Below are 20,514 nucleotides of genomic sequence, written 5' to 3' on the forward strand. Positions count from 1 at the left end.
TTGCAGGCGTTGGGGTACCCGTGGGGCGTTATGGGGGGCTGGGGCACTTCCGGGGCCTTGCACGGGGCTGGTTGGTTCTCTGGGGCAGGGGTGCCCTTGAGGGGCTCACCTGAACCTAGTCCCCTGTTCTCCCCCGAGGAGGACAGCCCGGGGCTGAAGGAATATTGGAGCACTTCGTGGAGCCAACCCCCTCGGGCATCGCTCGGGGCCGCGACGCCCCCGGTGTATAGCTCGAGGTCGGATTGCCGCCGACCCCGCCCGGCTTCGTCGGCCCCGCCCCGGCAAGTGCGCGGGGGTGACCGGGGGGACTGAGCGGTCCGGCCCGCCGGGGGAGGGGAGAACGCTCTGATTTGCATATCGCATCCACTGGAGCCAATGAGAAGGCACAACGGGCGCTGTGGTCGAGACAGGCAGGCGGAGCGGCCAATGGAACGCGGGTGGGGCGGCGCGGCGGGCGCCGTGCCCGGAGGCGCAGCCGAGCGGGCGCGCGGGGTCGCTCGGAGCCGGGTGGTGGCGGTGGCTGCAGGTGGGTCTGGGGCGCTTGTGGGTGCTGTGTGTTGGGCTCTAGGGTCCGGTGGGCAGTCTGTGTGGGGCTGAAGAAGTGCCGTGGGTAAGGGGGGCGAAAGCGTGGGGCGGTGCGGGGTTGAGGAGAGGCATGCGTGGGGCTGATGGACCCTGCCTGGAGCTCTGTGGAGGGCTTCGAGGTCCCAGGTGAGGCTGGAGCATTGTGTGGGGAAGGAGATGGTGTCCTCAGTTCTTGCTGTGGGATGAGGATGGGATGGGGGTTATCACTCCATATAACCCCCTCAGTGCAGGGAATGTCTGAGAGAGTAAATGCAGAGGTGCCCGAGCGTTGCTGGAGGCACTGGGGTGCACTGGGTGGGGAGGTGACGGGGCTGTCATCATCTGTGCCAGCGAGATGGTGCTCGATGGAGGGGATTTTTCTTTTTCCCTGCTTCACCTCACTTCACGAGGCTCCTGGGCGCAGCCGTAGGGTTTCCTCTAACACCGCCGACCAGAAAGACCCTGCAGGGTGCGTGCATTACTACATAGTGCCTTTGGCAACAGGTGTAAGTAGTTGCACAAGGTAAATGTGATTTTTTTTTTTTAAACTTCTGCTATTTTCCTCTCTCTCTGGGCATACAAACTCTTTCAAGCTTCTGTTTTTAAAATGAACGTTTGAGTCAACTTGCTCTTATTAGGAGACAGTATTTTACACAATGAGCTACAGGAACCCGTGAGTGCTGATGCGAAAAACCCTTAAAAAATAAAGTTAAAAAAAAGGCCAGGAGCGGATACTTTACAGTTTTAAATATAGAGTTTAAATAGCATATCACCATAATGGGCTATTAAACTGTTGAGGTGGATTTGGGATATCACTGGAGTATCAACCCCAGCCTGGAAACTGGCAATAAAAGTTAAAAAAGAAAAGTTGAAAGCACAAATTACTCTTTCCTTTAAAATGTGGGAGAGCTGTCTCCCTCCTACCTCTTTCCCTGCCCTGTTGAAGGGCTGGGGAGAAGAAAATAATCAAATGCATCTGGCAGAGCCTATATCTGGCTTTTATGGGCTGTTTTCCTGAAGGTGTGATGGGTTTTATTTGGATGGCAATGCTACCATTTGGAGATACTTGGGTTTTATTTCCAGTCTGGTACTCTGGAGATGGGACAAAACTGCTGGGGGGGGTTGGGACAGAAATGCCGCTGATGGAGAGGGAACTGCTGCCAGGTGATGTGCCAGGAGTGGAGGGTTGAGCAGGAATAACTTCCCAGTGGTGCTGAGAGTTTGCAGCCCAGAGGGGGGATGCTGGTCTTTGGAGGTATGCTAGTCCTTGGCCCTGCAGCTTGATGACAGCAACCTGTGTGATGAAGGAAGGGGAAGGCAAGGTTGGGATGGAACTAGGTACTCACAGGAGCCAGTGGTTGAGGGGTGCTGGTGGAGAAAGGGGTGGTCGGGGGCTTTTCTATGGATTTTCTGTGGGCTTGAGGTGGTGAAGCAGGTGGGGCTCGTGCTAGGGAAAATATTTGGTGGCATTGAGAAAAGGAGATTTCTGGAGAGTTGGTGGAGAAGTTATTGCTTCTTCTGAAATGCCTGGGGAGGGGTGAAAGCATGTGGCCTCTCTGGTGGCTTTGGGCCTGGAGAATGGAGCGGGACTGGTGCTGGAGGGGGCCCAGTGGGGAAGGCTGGCATGATGGGGGCTGTTCATGGTGCCCATCCTGCCCAGAGCAGAGGTGTCTGCTGGGATCACTGCTTGGGCAATTATTTTTTCTTCTTTTCTAAAAAAATAAAAAGATATAATCTCTGCTTCCCAAGGTTGTATTTGCCCATGTTGAGGTCCTTTCCCAACACTGTTAGAGCATCTTCCCACTGGGATGAGGCAGAAAATAAGGACAATTCCTGAATAAAAACCACACCGCATCCTTTGGGAACGTCACTGCTGTGTAATTAGATGTGTTTTAATAACCTGCTTGCAGAAGGAGAAAGTTTGTTGGAAGGTTTGAGATGCTCAGCACCAAGACCATCTTCTGTTGGTTGCAGCTCCCAGGCTGCCTCAGGGGAAGAGTATTTTATAAACTAATTGGAGAATAATTTATCCTCAGTTATTTATGCTTTTATACTTTTTTGTACTTTATTTTATAGTCACTCTCAGTTATATGTATTTATATAAAATCATTTCAGCCCCTTGAGGGAGCTGCAAAACTCATACAGATCTCGTGCATATCACAGGGAAATAGCAATTACTCAGCAAAGGTTTTCTTTTATTTTAGTGCTCTCTGTTTGTGGGTGTAAAGAAGTGGCCACGAGTGCTCTAACGTACAAGTTGTTCATGTAATTTATTTGTCATGGAGCCAACAAGCTTTTTCCGTAACTAGTAATAGTGATTACTAAGGATTTCTGATTTTGCAAGTGAGTGTGTTGGAAAATTAGGAAAATAATACCAAAGTAACTGTCAGAAGTGAAGAGCTGGGATGATGAGGGACTGCAATTAAATCATCTTCTGCCTGCAATGTCCCGTCTTTGCAAATAGCAAATAGCCTCATTAAAAAATTCTTATTTCAAGTACTTTTGGATTTATGTTAAATGTAATCGCTTAATAAAATGAACTCTAGGAGGCACCGCCTGGCAAATAGTATCATCTCTGGGATGTGACCCCAGTCCCAGCAAGGAGCCCTGGTGGGATGCAGACTCCTTTTCCACCCTCAAGTGATGCACACGAGTGTGTATGTGTGCCTGTGCGTGTTCATGTGCATATTCATGTGCATGTTCTTGCTCCTCTGGGCAGGCAGGGGTCCGGGTGCCCTGGCAGTGGTCCAGCATCATCCCCAAAGCTGCAGTGTCCTCAGTCCTCAACTCCTTCTGCCCAAGGGCTGCACCTCGCAGTGTCCCACAGCGATGACCACCCTGGACCCCCTCCCGCAGTTTGTCCACTTGGGACATTTCCTTCTCCTCTCCAAGAAGTCCTGATTTGGCACAGGAACAAGCTGGCATTTCACAACATGCTGGGAATTGCATTTTGCCCAAAATAATTTGGCATTTATAGACCATTGGTGCAGATGGCCTTGTGTGCAGAGTTATTTCGGGGCGGCAGCAGTGCTGGATGCTGAGTCGGGGATCCCCCCTTGGGATTCAGCACTGGGCTCTCGAGGTGCGGCCGAGCCCTTGTGCATGGAGATAAATGATTAAATACAGCATTTGCACTGCTGGGGGTGCTGCCATTTGGAGTCATGTGGCTGATAGTTTCTTGGAGAAAGCCTGAAATCTGTTGCAAGCAATGAAATGCTTTTAAAATGGAAAAAAAAATAAAATCTAACTTTAATTGTCAGATTTATTCTGGAGAAAAGACTAAATCAAGACGGAATTGGCAAACAAGGAGTTTCTTGTTTATTCCCATTTTGTATTTATTTTAGTCCCCCCAAGCTGTCCCTTGAAATTGAATTTGCTCAGCATTGACGTAGTTGCTGCCAGGAGGTTGCTTCGAGTCACCTGTGGAGGGCTTGGACTTCACTGGAGTGTGCTGTATGGGGAGGGAAATTTCGCATCTCAGCCACAGGTGAAATATTTCCTTCCAAAAAGCCTGGCTGGGTCTGTTCTCCCTGGTTGTTTGGACCAGGGGAGAAGACACGATTGATAGGAGCCTGCTTATTTTTGACGGCAAAAGACCCAGTTAGAGCATGCCAGGGAGTGGGTAGTGGGATGTCAAGTACTTTCTCACATTTTACAGATGGTTTATGTAACCTTCTTGTCTATATTATTATATTTTTTCCCATACAGTTACATAATTCTAATTTAAGAAAGCTTTAGGAAATTACATTCCCCGCTGTGATGTGTCTGTATATAATGGCCTCTGAGCTTGTTAGGACGAAGTGCTTGGCCCTTCTGCCAGCCATCTCCCAAGGTGTGGAATAGCTATTTATACATTTATTGTTACCATATTTCCTTAATTATTTTTTTTTAGCTATCATTGAAAGCTGTGTCAGCCCCTCAAGAGCAGGAGGCGTGCAGGCTGGTGCCTCTCCCTGTGATGCAGAGCAGAGGCTTTGCTGCTGGCTCCTGCATTCCTCTTTTTTCCAATATTTTTCAGATCTATTGTCTGTGGCAGAGTCCTCCTGTGATTTTTGTGGTGGGAGCAGCTGACATCTATGCGGTGGCCAGGGATGGCTTTGGGGGCCAGGAGCTGTAGAACATCGGGTATAAAAGATCCTCAACTGCATCCTGTCCCTAGCACCTTCTTCCCTTGGGAGAGCAAGAACCCATAAATGCTTATGGCTTTTTGCTTTCCCCAGTACACATTCATTTTTTAAAATAAGGGAGAGAGAAAAGAAAATACTGCCCTTTTTTTTTTTTTTTTTTTTTCCATTTCACGTGGAAGCAGAAGGCGTTTTGTCTCTGGGTCCCCACACTGGAGGAGATGGACCACAGGCTGCCGATACAATGCTCGCAAGAGAGTTCAAAGGAATTTTATCCCTGTGATTCTTTTTATTTTGAAGCAATCTGGAAAAACCACCAAGCAAGCATTTCCTTGCTGTTGCCTTGCTAGATAACCAGCAAAAGAGCCAGATTATTTTTAATGGGTTTATATTGTAAACTGGGCAGATAAAACCACCCCTCTCTGAAGTCTTTTGTGTGTTGTTGGCCTGGGTGTGTTTGCCTCACTCTAGGGGATGCAGAGAGACTGAACCCAACTTGCTTTCGCCTGAAATATTTTTTCTGGCAGGGATTAGTGACCTATCCTGCTCACTTGTTCCTCTCGCTGCAGCTGAAATTGAGGGCAGCCTCTTATTTCACATATTTTAAAAAAAGATAGTTATGACTTGGATCTTAAATAAAACCATTTCGGAAGCTTAAAAATATTAGCTATATTAGCAGAATGATTAAGCAAGTGTGATGGGAACATACATTGTTGTATTTAAGTTAGTTGCATGCAGTAGTTTTCTCACTTTGTTACTCTTCATTGTTTAAAAACCTTCCCTTGCTGCTGCTCTTCTGTTAATAGACTGATACCTTCTGTTTCCTGGGAGGTGATTGGTGACTGCATCCCCCTTTGAGATGTCCCTGTGGAATGGGTGGCACTGTTTTGCCTGGGAGAAGCTCGGGAGATACTGGAGTCTCCATGGGAAGGTGTTAAACCCGGAGCAGGGACTGGCCATAGATAAAGGAGACCAGGGAGTTTGCTTCAGTCCCTAGTGAGTCAGAGCTCACCCTGGGCATGATGGAAGTTTGTTAGGGTGCTGGGCAATTAAAGCAGCTCTGTTTGCATTTTGGTTTTTTGTTTGAAGAAAAGTTGCCATGCCTGGCCTGCTGGGATGTTGGCCGCTTGCACAATGTGCATGCTAGGAAGTAAATTGATCCACGTGAGTAATAGTTTCAATTGTATGGCTTCCCTGTCTATTTTAAAGGAGAGAGGAGAAAGTCAAGTGGCCAGGATTAAAAAAAGAAAAAAAAGTTAATTTTTAATTCAAGCTGTGATATGTGAGTGTGAGAAATGGCACTCGATGTCTGGGTGCATCCTTATGTGTTGGGATGGAGCTGAGGATTATGTGGAGCTGCCTTGTTGGTCTTAAGAAGGTCATATTTTCTTAGTAATCCCAATCTGAATTTATTATCACCGTCTTCTGGGTCTGTGCTCAGCAGGCTGGCATTGCAGGTGTCTTAAAACACTCTCGTCTGGGTAAAATCGCTGCTCCAATCTTCCCTCTCCTGCTGCACAGGGGCAGTTTGCTCAGCAAGAAGATATTTTACCAGAAAAAGTAGTTCTTGTGATCAAAGGGAAAGTGGAACCCCAGTGGGACAGTGGAGAGAGCCAGCTGCTATGCTAATTGGGTTGTGCTTCATTATCCGTTGGCAGGTGTGCTGAGGATGGAGGTGCAGCCCCATGCTGCTGCGCAGCTTGAGGGGCTGGGATTTGGGGTGATGCTCACTAGCATTCATGGCCCCACATCTTCCCGCTGTGCATTTAGCTTTGTTGTTTCTTTAGCCTGACCTTTGCATTTTAAAGAAACTCCCTCCCGTGTTGCAATCTGAAGGCTGTTGTGGTGCCGGGGAAGTGAAAGCACTTTGTGCTAAGTGAGTCTTAAAAAACTAAATGCCAGAGCAGCCAACTCTTATTTTTCCATCCTGCTAATTTTCATCCTAGTAAAAAAAATTGGACTGAATATAGCCTTGGTTTATTTTTTTAAAAGCAGATGGTAAGATGCTAAACACTGTTTGCGGAAACAGCAAGTCAAAACATCTTCCTGTGGCTGCAATGAGCAGAAGAGCTGCCATGGGAAGTTTTGGCCATAGTCTCATCACCCCTCTCTGACCAGGGTGGAGCATCATCTGTGGCTTGAAACTGCTGTCTCAGTTCTCCCCTCTTCTTAAATCCCGAAATCCTCTTTTAGAATACAGCACATGTGATTTCTTTCTCTTCTACCCCCACCTCTTCTTACCAGGTGTTTTCCCACTGTATCTCTGGGTGAACACCTCCCCAGACTCTCCCTGGACCTTCAGTCTTTCTCCAGCAATTGCGTGGTGGCAAGGTAAGACCGCTCAAAACACTCCACAGCCTTGCTCTTCCTCCTCCGTTTCCCCTTCTGTGAGCCTCTGAGAGGGATCTGCAACATGAATTTTCCATTTGGAGCTGGCAAATTCCTGGTATGCTGATTTCTAGGAAACATGGCTTGGGATCAGGATCGTGTGGTTGGTGAAACTCTAACATGTGTGATACCTGCCTGTCCTCAGCCTGGGGTCAGACATCTACATCCCATTCTCCGCTCTGAATTTTCACCTGTTTCTCTGGACTGGAAGATAGCAACACCTGTGTGGAGAGGGAATTGTAAAATTAAGTGGCTTGTTTTTATGGTATGGATTTCTGTGCTTCTCCTACCTGTCCAGATTTATATTCCAGGGAAATGAAGCAGGAGGGAGGATGGTTTATCCTGGCATCATTTACAGACTTACATTAACTTGTGTGTAGTAGCAGCAGTGGGAAAGCAGAATGTGCTTGTTGTGTCAGAAACACCCATGGGCTTTTGTACGGGATAAATAATTAGTTCCCTCCCTGTATCCAGAGTACACATGGTCCTGCAATGAGAAGATTCAGGCTCTGACACCACCAGCAAACTTGCTCAGCTCTCAGTGACATCCCTGTCTGCTTGGCATTAAAGTCTTGGGGAGTAGCAGATATTTTTTTTGCCCTACAACTGTTTGTTTCAAACTAATTGGGATTTTGGACCCCAGCCAGCCTCCTTCTGTTGTTCCAAATGGGATATAAGTGGGAGCAGCGTGCTCTTTTCTCTAACCTAGTTAGAGCTGTTTTTGCTGGACAGAGAAGTTGTGAGCTCTTTTATAATGTGGACCACATCTTAATAACTGGTCTTGTGGGCTCCATCCCTCCCATTGCTTCTGACGCAGAGCGTCTCCCCTCCTGCTCGCCTTGGCCAGCTTCCCTGGATGACTCCTCTAATTGCTTACGTAGAAAAATAATGAGAAGGATGTGTATGGTGTATTTTTAGATGTCTCTTGGTGGGATTTAGCAACCGGCAAGCCAGAGCCAGCACCTCCCCTTCCGTCTTCTGCATCCCAGTGGTGGCTGCTTGGTGGACCTTGGGAGATTCTACCCCAGGAGAATCTTTGGCAAGCTTCTCCCCTTTTCAGGTTTCTCCTGGTCCTTAATAAATAGGTTATGGATGCTTTATCCCTGGTGCTGCACAGGATCTGTGCCAGGAAGTCCTGAGCTGGTACACAGTGCCAATGGCATAGCCATACCGTGATGGGTGCCACTACCTCCTTACTTGTCTCCAAGAGGAACGCCGTGGTGGTGGTAGGGCAGTGTGAACTGTGAGGGCTTAGAGACCATCCCAGCACCAGAATCATAGAATCATGGAAGGGTTTGGGTTGGAAGGAACCTTTAAAGACCTTCTAGTCCAACCTCCCCCACCACAAGCAAGGACACCTTCCATTAGACCAGGTTGCTCAGAGGTCTGTCCAAACTGACCTGGAATATTTCCAGGGCAGCCATCACCTTTCTGGGCAACCTGTGCCAGTGCTTCACCACCCGCATCATCAAACATTTCTTCCACAGTAACCGATGGCATGTTTTCCAGTATATAAGTACCTGCAAGGTAGTGGATCTCACCACAAGTTGCTTTTTCAGTTTGTTTTTTTTTTAAGATGTTCCCATCTGAAACCTCAGCAGGGCAGAGGAAAGTTAAATATCACCCCAAAGACTGTGATAGTTGAGTATTGCAATAAGTAGTTCCCTTATTTTTCTCTTTACTTCTTCCACTGCAGGGCTCTTTGTGTCTCGGTGGCTTCCTGTGCTGGGGGAGGCTGGGCTCCAGTTCTTCCATTTCCACTCGGGTGTGAGGAACGCAATTCTTCTTGCAACACGGCTTAGCTGCCCTTGGAGCTGAAAACATCCTTTCTCTGCTCTTTCTGAATCCCCCAAATGAATGATTTCTCCTGCTGGTTAACATCAGCTTCCGCACTAGAGACTGGGGGAAAGTTTCGCAATTAGAGTGACTTTAATAGATCTGGTTTATTTCGGAAAAAAACCATTGCTTTCCAAATCTCTGTCACGTTTCCTTGATGACGTATCATGCAGCAGCACAACTACGAAAATAACCTTACGGTCTGAGGGAAATCATCAGGAAATTGTTTTTGAAACCATAGGCAATTCCTTTTTCACCAGGAACTGTAGGAAAAAGTCTGTGTTTGATGGAAAACGTGGCTTTTTGCCCAAAAAACCACAGTTCTTAGATTCTTGCTGTGAATTTTCTCTTTATCCACCCAGATAGTTGGGATTCTTTTGGTGTTGGGTTTGCTTTATTTTTTGGAGAAGATGCTTGCTATGCATTGTGTTTTCATGAAGGGTGATAAACCCTTTCCTTTTACACCACCTTTCATGGTCCTACTGGGCTGATGGGGTGCATGCTCTGTCTCCCCAGGTCCAGTGCCTATGCAAGGAGACCATGACTACTGATGAGGTCACCAAGAGTGAAGGGGAGGTGCAGGCAGTGGCCCTCACTGAGCGCGGGGAGGACATCACACCGGCTCAAGACCGAGGGGTTCTGAAGGTGAGGGGGGCTTCTAAGAATGTCTTGCCTTTCTTTCTGCATTTTGGATGCATGGTCACATTGCTGGGCTGCATTCGCAGCCCTTGGGGTCACATAGTACTTTCAGGGCTGTAGGATTGAATTCTTTAATTTGAAAGGCATCAGTTGGAGTGAAGAAGGATGGGAGGGGTGTTTGAGACTGAACTGCTCCATGAATTTCACTGCTATTGTGTTCCTAATCAGATTATTAGTTGTAAATCCACAAAGAATTTTTGTATGTGACTCACAGATGTTAGAAAGAGCACATTCCTGAGGTCATCCAGTCTGCTCCACAACCCCTTTTCATATTCAGAGTCATTTCTGGATAGATCTGCTCCCCGGCTATTGCTCTTCGCCAGTTAAATAGCACCTTTCCTCTAAGAATAGCATCCTCCCCTGCTCCATCCTCAGCTTGAGAACTGCTTGTTCCAGGCTGTAGCATTCAGAAAAAAAAGAAGTGTTGACAAGAAGCGAGTAGTGAACAGACACACCCCTGTGAGTAAAATGTGTACGGACAGAAAGTGAGTGTAATTGGATTCACTTCGGGTTTCGAACCACAGTGTTTGTCCAGACGCCTCCGCAAAGTACGGGCAGGTCTCTACTCCCAACCCTGTCCCACTCTGTGGCCGTGGCTCTGGTTTGGGATTTATTTTTAGGGCCTGATGGAAGGATGAATTGAATGACTCCTGCTTGAGCCTTCTGTTTGTTTAGAGCAGCTCTGTAGTGTATATGCATGTGTGTGTATATATATATATATAGATGTTTATGTAGATGTACGTGTGTCTCTCTCTTTCCTTCCGTATATATCCTCAGCTGTCCCATGGCCCCTGCTCATGGGTGGTTTCTCTCTCACAGATCATTAAGCGACCTGGGAGTGAAGATGCGTCTCCCATGATTGGGGACAAGGTTTATGTTCACTACAAAGGCAAACTGGCCAATGGTAAAAAATTTGACTCCAGCCGCGATCGGAACGAGCCCTTTGTCTTCAGCCTGGGCAAGGGTGAGCTGGTCCAGGCATGTTCATCCGTGGGGATTCTGGAAGGTGGGATGATCCCAGTGGGAGCAGGTGGGATCATTCTGATGCGATCAACTGACCCTATTTCAGTACAGATGGACAATGTCAGCCCTGCCCTAAGTGGCTTGGGTGTATGGGGTTTTTTTGGGTGCCATCCTTGCAGCACCCAGGCTGGTTTTTTTTCTGGGCTGATGGTTGCTCCCTCCTGCCTGACATTCACCTCTCTCCTAGGTCAGGTAATCAAGGCATGGGACATTGGGGTAGCTACCATGAAGAAAGGAGAGATCTGCTACTTGCTCTGCAAACCTGATTATGCATACGGCTCTGCTGGCAGTGCCCCCAAAATCCCCTCCAATGCCACCCTCTTTTTTGAGGTAAGTAATGCTGGTGCACAGATGAGCTCACTCACTCCCTTCCTGCCTTGCTAACCATCTTAGAAATAATAATAATAATTTTTAAAAAAACCCCAACAACAAAAAACCCAGCTTAGATTCTTGAAGTGTGTCCCTCTGCTCCAGGAACTGCTGCCAGGGTTTTCTCAGAAATGTGTATCTGAGCTGGGAGGCTGGGACTGAAACTCCAGCTGAGGAGAGCCCTGATGGTGGGGCAGGGAGTGGGCAGATTCCTGGTTTAAACATGGACAGGGGAAAGAGAAAGCAGCTGCGAAATGCCTCCAGGTGCTAAAAAATGATTAGGGCTGTGTGCGGTAGGAATTCCACATTTTTGGCACAGTGTGGTTGCTGGGATGAGGCATTCCTCCTGGGCCAGGCTCATTGGGACAAGGCAGGAGGAATGGGTCTGTCCTAAATTAAGGCTTAGTCCTTCCAAGTCGAGTGTGGACTAAGCTGTGGGTTGGAGTTGGTCCCATCAGAGAACGAAGGGGAAACTCCTGCCTAACCTGGTCTCAGGCAACTTTCACAGCATCCTCCAGCAGTAGCTGTGTTGTACCCTTACAGGTTTAATAAACTTATTTTTACTGTTACTTTGTGTTATGCTTCAGGTACTGGATGTGCCCCAATTTCTAATAAATCGTGTGTATTATGCTGTGGTTTGGAGCTGGATTTTATGGACAACTTCTGCTCCTCAGCTGAATGGAGAATTAGCTGTCTTGGTTCTCCAGCCAGAGGATGAACTGCTGCTTCGTGGCTTTGTTTTTCCCTTCTCCTTCCCCCCTCACTAAGCTCTGCCCACTTTTTCTTTATTTTTTTTAGGTTGAGCTGCTTGACTTCAAAGGCGAAGACTTGTTTGAGGATGGAGGAATAATCCGAAGGATCAAGAGAAAGGGGGAAGGTTACTCCAACCCTAATGAAGGTGCTACTGTGGAGAGTGAGTTCTAATCCCTTGTAGGGGAGCTGGAGGGATCAACCTGTTCTGAGCCACCCCACTTTCTTCTCCCTGGCAGGGATCTACTGTACATGCTGTAGGTGGCCATGCATCATGATAGGATGCAGTTACATACATCCAGAGGCCAGATGGGGTGGAAAGGGACTGGGAGAGCAGCAGTGCACTGCTGACCCAGGGATGCACCTCTGAGCTCTCCTTGGCTGGTCCCTGTGATGGCTCTGCCAGAGCTGCTGCCCTGGAGGGCTGATTGGAAAACCCTGAGCCCAGAGATGCTCAGCGAGCATCTGTGGGGAGGATGGAAGAAGCAAAGCCCCGTGGGGATTCAGAACTCTACCATCTCCTCCTCGGGGAGGTCATCAGCCAGGAATCATCTCTCTGAAAGGACATAAAGAGCCAAATAACAAGTCTCCCCGTGCACCAATGTCCCACAGCCCATTATCCTTGCTTTACTTGTTTCAAATTAAAGTGTCCATTGGAACAAATGCTGTGAGCGGGAGCACACGCGTATCAGAATCATGGAGATGGATGCCCTGCCAGGCCATCCTGCGGAGCCAGCACTGCCCGTGTAGGGCAGGGATGGGGAATGCTGGGCTGATCCCTATGGCAACCCACTGGCCCTGCCAGCCTTTCTGGTCGTAGCTGCTGTGGCCCTTAATTCATTGAGACCTACACATCCTTATATGTTCAGAGCCCTGAGACGCTTAAATACATTCCCATGAGACAGGACAAGGAGAAGGCAGCCTTGCAGTAAATGTTTTGGGTGCAAATAGATTTTGTTGGTTTTTTATCGTTGGGTTGTTTTGGGTTTTTTTGTAACAAATGCAACTCTGTTTATGGTGGGCACTATGCTGAGGATGGCACAGCAGCTGCAGGGATATGGCAGCCCACCCTGGGATGAGGCTGTGATCCAGGAGGGCAGCAATGGTTTCCCTCAGCTGTGTATTTGGGAGGTGCTGGAATGAGACTGGAAGAAACCATGCTTCCAGGAGGAAGTATCTCCAGGTTTTTATAGACTTTAAGTTTTATAGACCTTAATTCACAGTTCTGATCCCTAAAACCTGGGCTGCAGTCAAAATCTGGCGTTCCAGCTTTTGTTACATCCTTTCCCCCCACCCCTCCTCCTTCTCCGTTTTAATCTGAGTACAAATTGCTGTCAGCACATCAAGTTCGTGTGCCAGCCGCACTCAGTACACTCTGTTCTCAGCTCTTCAAAAACAAAATCGCTGCAGGCACCAAGAGAACAATAAGTCAGAGCTACAACCAGAGTGATGTTCCTTCAGTGGCTTTTTTTTCTCTGTAACCCAAGAGCAACTGCAACCAGCTGACCTGCTCCTGGAAACCTGAGTGGAGATTTTTCCCCCTTTGCTTGCCTTATTTTATGTGCAATTGAAATGGAGAAAAAGTGTCCTTGAAAGGAAGGATCATGGCATCCTCTTGTGCATCCCATTTTAATGTGGAATCTTCCTACTGTTGCCACATCCCTCAGAGGGTGTGGAACTTGGGAGGGCTGTAGTGCTGCTTTTGAGGTCAGGGATTATGGATCTGTACTCCCTAGGAACATGGAGGGAGATGGCATGGTGCTGTGGGGTTGCTGGGTTACCTGTATTTTAGGCAGAACTTTTCAGTTTTCCTATGCCTAAGGAAATAGCCAGATTGGTATTGGATAGTGCAAAAGCAGAGGTTGGCTTTGTAGGAGCTGGATTTGCATTTTGTCCTCATCCCAAGATGGGTGAGCTCACACCAGCCTGAGCCTGGTGGTCACTGTGCACCAGTGATGGGTGCAGGATGCGTCCGGAGAAGCTGGCATCCTCTGCTCCTCCACACTTGAGTCCCAGCATGGCCTTGGTGGCAGGAGCTAAAGGGTTGAACCTGCCATAGGAATGGGGGACTGCCTGTGGGCTTGCTTGGTCTGTGGTCTCATACTGGGGACTTCTTGTAGGCCCCAGGGCAGGGCAGCATTGTGAGGTGAAGATGGGTGGGTTTCCTTCAGCCCAGGTTGCAGCTGTCCAATGCAGAGCCCAGACCCTCATAGCTGTTTCTGGTGCAGTGTCTACTTTGGCTTGTCCTGCTGCTCACCTTCTGCCACCACAGTGGGATGGTCAGTGCCCTGTAGCATCTCAGGTAGCATCCTGCTCTCTCCAAGCAAAGATTAGGCTCACATCCTTGCAGGCCACAAAATCTCTAAGCACAGTTGTGATAACAGGAATGCCCATCGTGAATTTTTCCTCTTAGAAAGCTTTTGTGTGTTTGTTTGTTTGTTTCATTTTTTTTAACACTATGTAGGAGTTTGCTTTTACTTTATACCTACCTGCATGTCTTTGCCCTGTACCCTGCAAACAGAATGCAAAGACCATAAAAGCGTCCCCAAAGCCTGGAACATCTTCAGGATTGAATAAATAAAAAATAACCTTGCTGTGGAAATGCAGCCAGGAGTGCCAGGTGGTGGATGTGCCAGGTACCCAGTGTCCGCTCTGGTTGCACTTCTGCCAGCGTCTGGGGCTGGAACAGCACGGCTACTGGTTGAAGATTAAAAATAAAAGTTTATCTTGTACTTTGAGTTCTGAGAGTCAGGAGAACATGGCCTTGTTTTCGAGGTAGAAGTCAAGGCAGTATAGTGCTGTATAGAAGATTTGTAATCACCGTGATAAACTCTGTGTGGCAGCATGCCAGGAGCAATATCCAGTTCCAGTAAGACTTGACTCGTGCAGTTGAGTACGAGGGGAACATATTAGTCACGATGTTTATCTGTTTTTTGGTCCTTGGTTAGACAAGATATGCCTGCCTTGCTTTTCAGCAATGTTCCTAAGCCCTCCCTATCCCTCTCTGCACCAGGAGGTCCTTGGCTGCCCCCAGCCCTTTGTCTTCTCTCTTCCAGAGCTGGAGGCTTTGCTGGATTTTGGGAGAGATAAAAATACTTTCTAAAAGATACTTGGGAGCCCACATTGCTTCAAGGTTTGGGTAACTGTGGGTGCGATCCCACCACATTTGCTCTTGTCCCCCTGCAGTTCATCTGGAGGGATTCTGTGGCGGCAGCAGGTTTGACTGCAAAGACGTGAAGTTCATTGTGGGCGAAGGAGAGGACCACGACATCCCCATCGGCATCGACAAGGCCCTAGAGAAGATGCAGAGGGGAGAGCACTGCATCCTCTACCTCAGCCCACGGTAAGGATCATCCCCCGCAGGGATGCTGTGTGGGTTTCAGCTTCCAGCATTGTTTTAGCACTTATGGAAGATGGCTGTCCCAAAAACAGAACTCACCAGGAGAGTCTCAGGTTAGCAATGCCAGCAGGAATAGTAAGAGAGACCAGTGGCGTGCAGGCAAGAATCTTGAGATGCTTTAAAAAAATTGGGTAAAAGGGCTTTATCCAAGTCCAGTGTCTGATGTCTCCCTGGAAATTGCCAGGGCTGGGTCCTTAGGCTGGAGAAGAAATCTTTGAGAAAAGATGGCTTTGATGCAGCCAGAAGGGCTGATTCCCAATACATAATGCGTCGGGTATCTTTGCTTGTGGAGAGTAACATCACCCTGGCCCCAAAATGTTAGTAAGCTGTGGGCAGGGAGCTTGGATGTGAAAACAGAATTGGCAACCCGGGCCTGTGTTTATGGCCGAGGGCTGCTGAAATGAAGGGTTTCCCTCATCCTCTGACTGCCTCCTTCTGCCGTCCAGGTATGGCTTTGGAGAGGCGGGGAAGCCAAAATATGGCATCCAGGCGAATGCTGAGCTGGTGTACGAGGTTACACTGAAAAGCTTTGAGAAGGTGAGGGCAGAGGCGCGCTGGTCCCTTCTCAGATTACGGGAATGTCGGGCCCTGTGTAGCATCCAGCCTTTGTCCCTGGTGTGTCTGCAGCCTGACCCCCGCTGAAGTGGACACATCACCAAGGAGCTTTGTGTTCTTAATTTGTTCTTCTCTGTTGATTTGTTTTATTCTTGTGGCTGGGATCCAAGGCTAGGTCTCTTATTTGTTTCTAGGCTTGTCCTTTTGTACTGTTTTTTTCTTTTATTTTTCCTTCTTCTTTTCCTTTTTCCTTTTTTCATTTTCTCCTCTTTTCTCTCCTTTTTTTCTCCTTTTTTTCTTTTTTTTTCTTCTTGTTTCTTTTTTTCTTTTATTTTCTTCCCCTTTTTTTCTCCCCTTTTTTTCCCTCGGCTGCACAGATAAGAGCTGGTGCATCCAGCCAGCTAGCCCTGAGGAGCTTGGCTGTGCCTGTGAGCCTGAGAATGGGATGCAGGAGAAGCCCATGGGATGGGGCAGGTGCTGCTGTGCCACATCCCTACATGGGTCCCCTGCCCCTGCCATCACCCTGGCTGCAATAAGAGCAGAGCTGGCTCCTTGCTCTGGATATGGCCCTGGTGAGCCCTGAGCATGAACAGGCTGTCCCAGAGAGTGGTGTGGTCCTGCTGGGGGAGGGGTGCTGCTGCACTCCCCTGGGAGTGCTCCAAGCATTCGTTTGCAGGCCAAGGAGTCGTGGGAGATGGACACCAAAGAGAAGCTGGAGCAGGCTGCCGTCGTCAAGGAGAAAGGCACGATGTACTTCAAGGTTTGTGAACTGGGGGATGGCAGAGGTGAAGGAAGGGAGCTGGAAATTATTTTGGGGTGACATCAGATACATAACTTGGCAGCCGTCAGTGTTAGAGAAGCCATGCGCCCCCAGACAGTGCTGGGGAAGGCGAGTCCTGCCCTCCCTCTGTCTTCTTCTCACTCCTCGATGCTCCCTGAGACATCTCCTCCTTTCCCAGTGTTGCCTTGGCTGTGTGTGCTCCCTGAAGAGCAGGACAGCAGATTGAACCCTTCCTGGGACAGGGCTAATGCTGAGAGTCTTTGGAGTTCCCCGTTGCAGCTGGGGCATCCCAGTCCTCCCCACTGCTCTGACTTGGCTTTTCCCAAGTCTGCTGTTTTTGTAGGTGTTCAGCATCATCCTTCTTTTATTTATCGAACACACCACATTACACTTGTAACCTGTTGCGAGATGTTCCGGGAACAGACTGAGCGTTGTCGCTTGGGTTCCTCTAGCCTCTTCTTTGCTCCATTCCAGGAAGGCAAGTACCTGCAGGCAGTGATTCAGTATGGGAAGATTGTGTCCTGGCTGGAAATGGAGTATGGCTTGTCCGAAAAAGAGTCGAAAGCCTCTGACTCCTTCCTCTTGGCTGCTTTTCTCAACTTGGCCATGTGCTACCTGAAGCTGCGAGAGTATGCCAAAGCTGTCGAGTGCTGTGATAAGGTAGGGGTGCATGAGCCGTGGGGATGGAGCATCCTCTTCTCCTGCTTGTTTTCAATGGGAGTTTATTAGGATTTTTTTGAGTTCTTTTCATATAAGAAGGAATTTCCAAACAGCAGTGGGATGATGGCATGATGCCCCTTCCGCACCTCGAAGTCTTCATGGATGCTGTGTGCTTAGGACCAAAAGTGCCTTTTGGGGTTCAAAATCCACCTGGGCATGTGTTTACAACAGCTTTTCTTCCTAAGCCAGATCCATGAGACTGGATCTGTGTAGACTGACAGCCTTGAGGTGCTGTTTAGATTTTCTTAGACTGGGTCTGGGCACTGGGTTCTTCTCTGGGTGTGACAGAGGTAGGCTCTGTGGAGCTGCAGTGGATCTCCAAGCCAGCTGAGGGGTGGGATGGAGCTTTGCCAGTCCCTAAAAGATCTTTGACCTTGTCTTTGTCAGGTAATCTAAATTCTTTTATAAAAGGCTTAAATTTAAGCATCTTGCATGTGAGAAAGCTAATAAAGCTAGTTGTCGTAATCTAACAAGTAAATCATGTCTGAGGTGCATAGATGGCTTTTACTAAAGGAAAATAATGTCTTTGCTAAAACAGGGAGACAAAAGGGCTTGGGTTTAAGTGTTTACACCTGATTTCTTGCCTGTGGATTTGTCTCCCACTGACTGTCACACTCAGGGTTATTTTATGCAAGGAGAAATAAAAATCTATATTAATGATCTGCCATCTGCTGATGGAGATGAGGCAAATTTTGTTGAGCAAGATGCAAGTGCTCTGGAGACTTGAAACCACCTTGTCCTAATTTTGACAGATTTAGTGAGGCTTTGACCATTAAATTTTTTGGGGGAGCTCCAGGGTGCTAAGGGGACTTGTGTGTTTCCAGGCACTGGGACTGGATCAGGACAATGAGAAGGGCTTGTACCGGAGGGGTGAAGCCAGGTTATTGATGAATGAGTTCGAGCTGGCAAAGTGTGACTTTCAAAAAGTGCTGGAAGTGAATCCACAGAACAAAGCAGCAAAATCTCAGATCTCTGTGTGCCAGAAGAAAACGAAGGAGCACAATGACCGAGACCGGAGGATCTACGCAAACATGTTCACAAAGTTTGCAGAGAGGGATGCAAAGGTGACTGTTGCCCATTTTTGGCCATGTAGCAGGCTGCACTGAGGGATGCTTGTCAGGCTTGTGTTGAGAAGAGATGGGTTAAACCAAGTTAAATTATAGATCAGGCTGAGGATGGAGGGATAGAACCTGATGCAACGAGAGGAAGCATTTTACTTCTTGGTCTCTCTTGTGCAGAGGCTGCCATCAGATGCTCCGTCATCAATAAAAAGATTTGCAATGTGAGCTCACGTGGGCTGATAAAAGGGTCAGCATTGGTATTTAATTTTGCTGTTCCCAGCTAGTGAGTGTTGATGAACTCCTGGTCACCAGTAAAATGAAGTATCATTCCATCTCTGACAAGGCCATTTTGAGACATGATAGTGTGGATTTCCTGAAGTTGGTAAGGCAATAGCCTGCTCCTCTGCTCATATGGAGAGATCGCTGTCTCATAACAGGCTCTCATCCAAAATTCCACTGGAAACCCAGTGTACTGTAACGAGAGAGGACACAGCTTTGCAAGCTATCTGTGTGGGTCATTTTTAGTATAAGCTCTTCTGAACTGGTGCCTGAAGGTTGAGGCTGTGGATTAAGTGACCAGTGCAGACTCTGGGGAGCAGCATGCTAGGGCAACTGGCTTGGGCGGGGAGTGGAGCTGCCCTGGCCAGCTGCTGGCACTGTGGTTGGCTTGTGCAGCTGGTTGTGATAGGAAAAGGCACTGCTGGAGCAGGTATAAGATTTCACCATGCCTTAGTACTCCTCTCCTGCACCCACTGGATAGGTTGCTCCCACAGTTGGGTGGGTGGGCTGCACCTTGACCAGCTGTACATGCTACACCTCCAGCTGGGTGGACAGGCTGCACCTGTGACCACTCCAGTGCTGCTGCCTTACCTCCTTGTCCCTCTCTTCTGTGCCTCTGCATCCATATGTCCAGGCTCACTCCATGTCAGTGCTCTGCTTCTGTTGAGGTGGGTCACATCATTCCCAGGGGCCCATACCTTCCCCAAAAGCTGGCTGAGCTGGTAAGGTTTAGCCTCTACCAGCCACTGAGAAACAGGACCCTCTGGTGTAGGCTGCGGTATTTGATAAGCATGGGGGAGCTGTGGGGGACAATTCTGCCTGCCCTTCCAGGCTTGACCGCCTCTGCCTATCCCCAGTATCACTGTCACCTGCTTGCTTCTTCCTTTTCCTGTTTCCAACTCACTGTGCTTTATTTGCTGTTTGGCAGGAAGCAGCTAGCAAAAGCAGGGTGGGAAGAGCAGCAGAGAAGGCAGCTTGTGAAAAAGGACTGAAAACTCCTGGTGCTGAAGATGAAGAGGCTGAAGGACATGTATGATGGAGGAGGAGGGGATGGGAGAGCCTCCTGCCCTCGGGCCGCACAGAAAAAGGTTTCTGCCAAACCTCGGAACTTGCCAGTGTTTTCTTGTAAAGCTTGTTACAGTTTGTGTGATTGTGGAAGCAAAAAGCGCCTCGCAAAGAAAAACAAACCCCGTCCTACCGCCTGGATGCGCTCGTGGACAGACCAGGAGTGGCGGGATGCCAAGGGACCACCGCACGTGGAACAAATAGCTTTTAAAGAGCAAGAAAAAGAAAAAAATAATAAATTAAAACTCTTAGCTCTTGGGAGGTTTTCATAGACAGCTTTTCCCAGCTCCCTTGGCTTTATATCCACTGTCAGCACCGCATCCCGGGTCCTCTGAGATGCGCTGGGATGTGGGACATGCTCCTTGTACACTGCAGTGCTGCCTCTGGTTGTATCTGGCCCATGACCAGGCTGCACAGCCCCGGCACCAGCCCTGAGCGTGCAGGGCAGTGCTGAGTCATGGGCATGGTGGGAGCCCAGGGCTGGCTGACGGCATGGCCCCTGGGACTCACTCACCCATGGTGGTTGGCTTTCTCTCCTGCTGAATTGTTGCCTGTGGCAAAAGGGGTTGCAAAGTGGAGCCAGGCTCAGTGTGAGGACCCACATCACCTCCACTGCAGCCCCTCAGTGCAGGGATATAATTTGTCAAGCACTGTTTGGGGAAGGGGACACACAGAGATTTTATCTTCTGAAGAAGCTGATTTCTATTTCTTTAGAGAATAAAAGCCTATCCAGGTTCACAGGCGCTCAGCCCGCAGTCTGCACCCCATCTCTTGGCTCCCGACTTCAAATGGGAGTCTTATTGCTTATCTGGGATCCATACCTAGAGAAAATAACAGGTTGACATGTGGTTCAGAAGGCAAGTGACTGGCTCTGAGCTTCCCATGGGTTTGTAGCTTGTC

At 48.5% G+C, this 20,514-nt stretch overlaps 1 protein-coding gene across 8 annotated transcripts; it reads left to right on the top strand.

Annotated features, from left to right (window-relative positions):
• The first annotated feature begins 469 nt into the window (after window positions 1-469).
• On the top strand, window positions 470-19,831 carry FKBP5 (FKBP prolyl isomerase 5). Of its 8 annotated transcripts, none has more exons than XM_050326763.1 (12): window positions 503-526; window positions 916-1,070; window positions 9,429-9,557; window positions 10,431-10,575; window positions 10,822-10,964; window positions 11,802-11,916; window positions 14,940-15,096; window positions 15,600-15,690; window positions 16,385-16,468; window positions 16,964-17,149; window positions 18,034-18,273; window positions 19,478-19,831. In XM_050326763.1, the coding sequence occupies exons 2-12, from the start codon at window positions 930-932 to the stop codon at window positions 19,583-19,585; spliced, it is 1,539 nt and encodes a 512-aa protein (XP_050182720.1). In that variant the 5' UTR covers window positions 503-526; window positions 916-929; the 3' UTR covers window positions 19,586-19,831. The 8 variants fall into 8 exon arrangements, with proteins under 8 accessions (XP_050182724.1, XP_050182720.1, XP_050182725.1 ...); XM_050326762.1 differs by lacking the exon at window positions 503-526 and adding an exon at window positions 7,151-7,341 and having other exon boundaries at window positions 732-7,019; XM_050326767.1 differs by lacking the exon at window positions 916-1,070 and having other exon boundaries at window positions 470-526.
• The last annotated feature ends 683 nt before the right edge of the window (window positions 19,832-20,514 follow it).

The sequence above is a fragment of the Myiozetetes cayanensis genome, unplaced genomic scaffold (assembly GCF_022539395.1).
Source record: "Myiozetetes cayanensis isolate MyiCay16 unplaced genomic scaffold, myiCay2020 scf32, whole genome shotgun sequence".
NCBI classification, from domain to species: domain Eukaryota; kingdom Metazoa; phylum Chordata; class Aves; order Passeriformes; family Tyrannidae; genus Myiozetetes; species Myiozetetes cayanensis.

Bases quoted from the DNA above. Each gene is read 5' to 3' on its own strand.
- FKBP5 (XM_050326760.1), top strand. From the start codon at position 768: ATGAGGATGGGATGGGGGTTATCACTCCATATAACCCCCTCAGTGCAG. The intron at 10,965-11,801 runs GTAAGTAATGCT...TATTTTTTTTAG, and splicing joins ATGCCACCCTCTTTTTTGAG to GTTGAGCTGCTTGACTTCAA. The intron at 11,917-14,939 runs GTGAGTTCTAAT...GTCCCCCTGCAG, and splicing joins TGAAGGTGCTACTGTGGAGA to TTCATCTGGAGGGATTCTGT.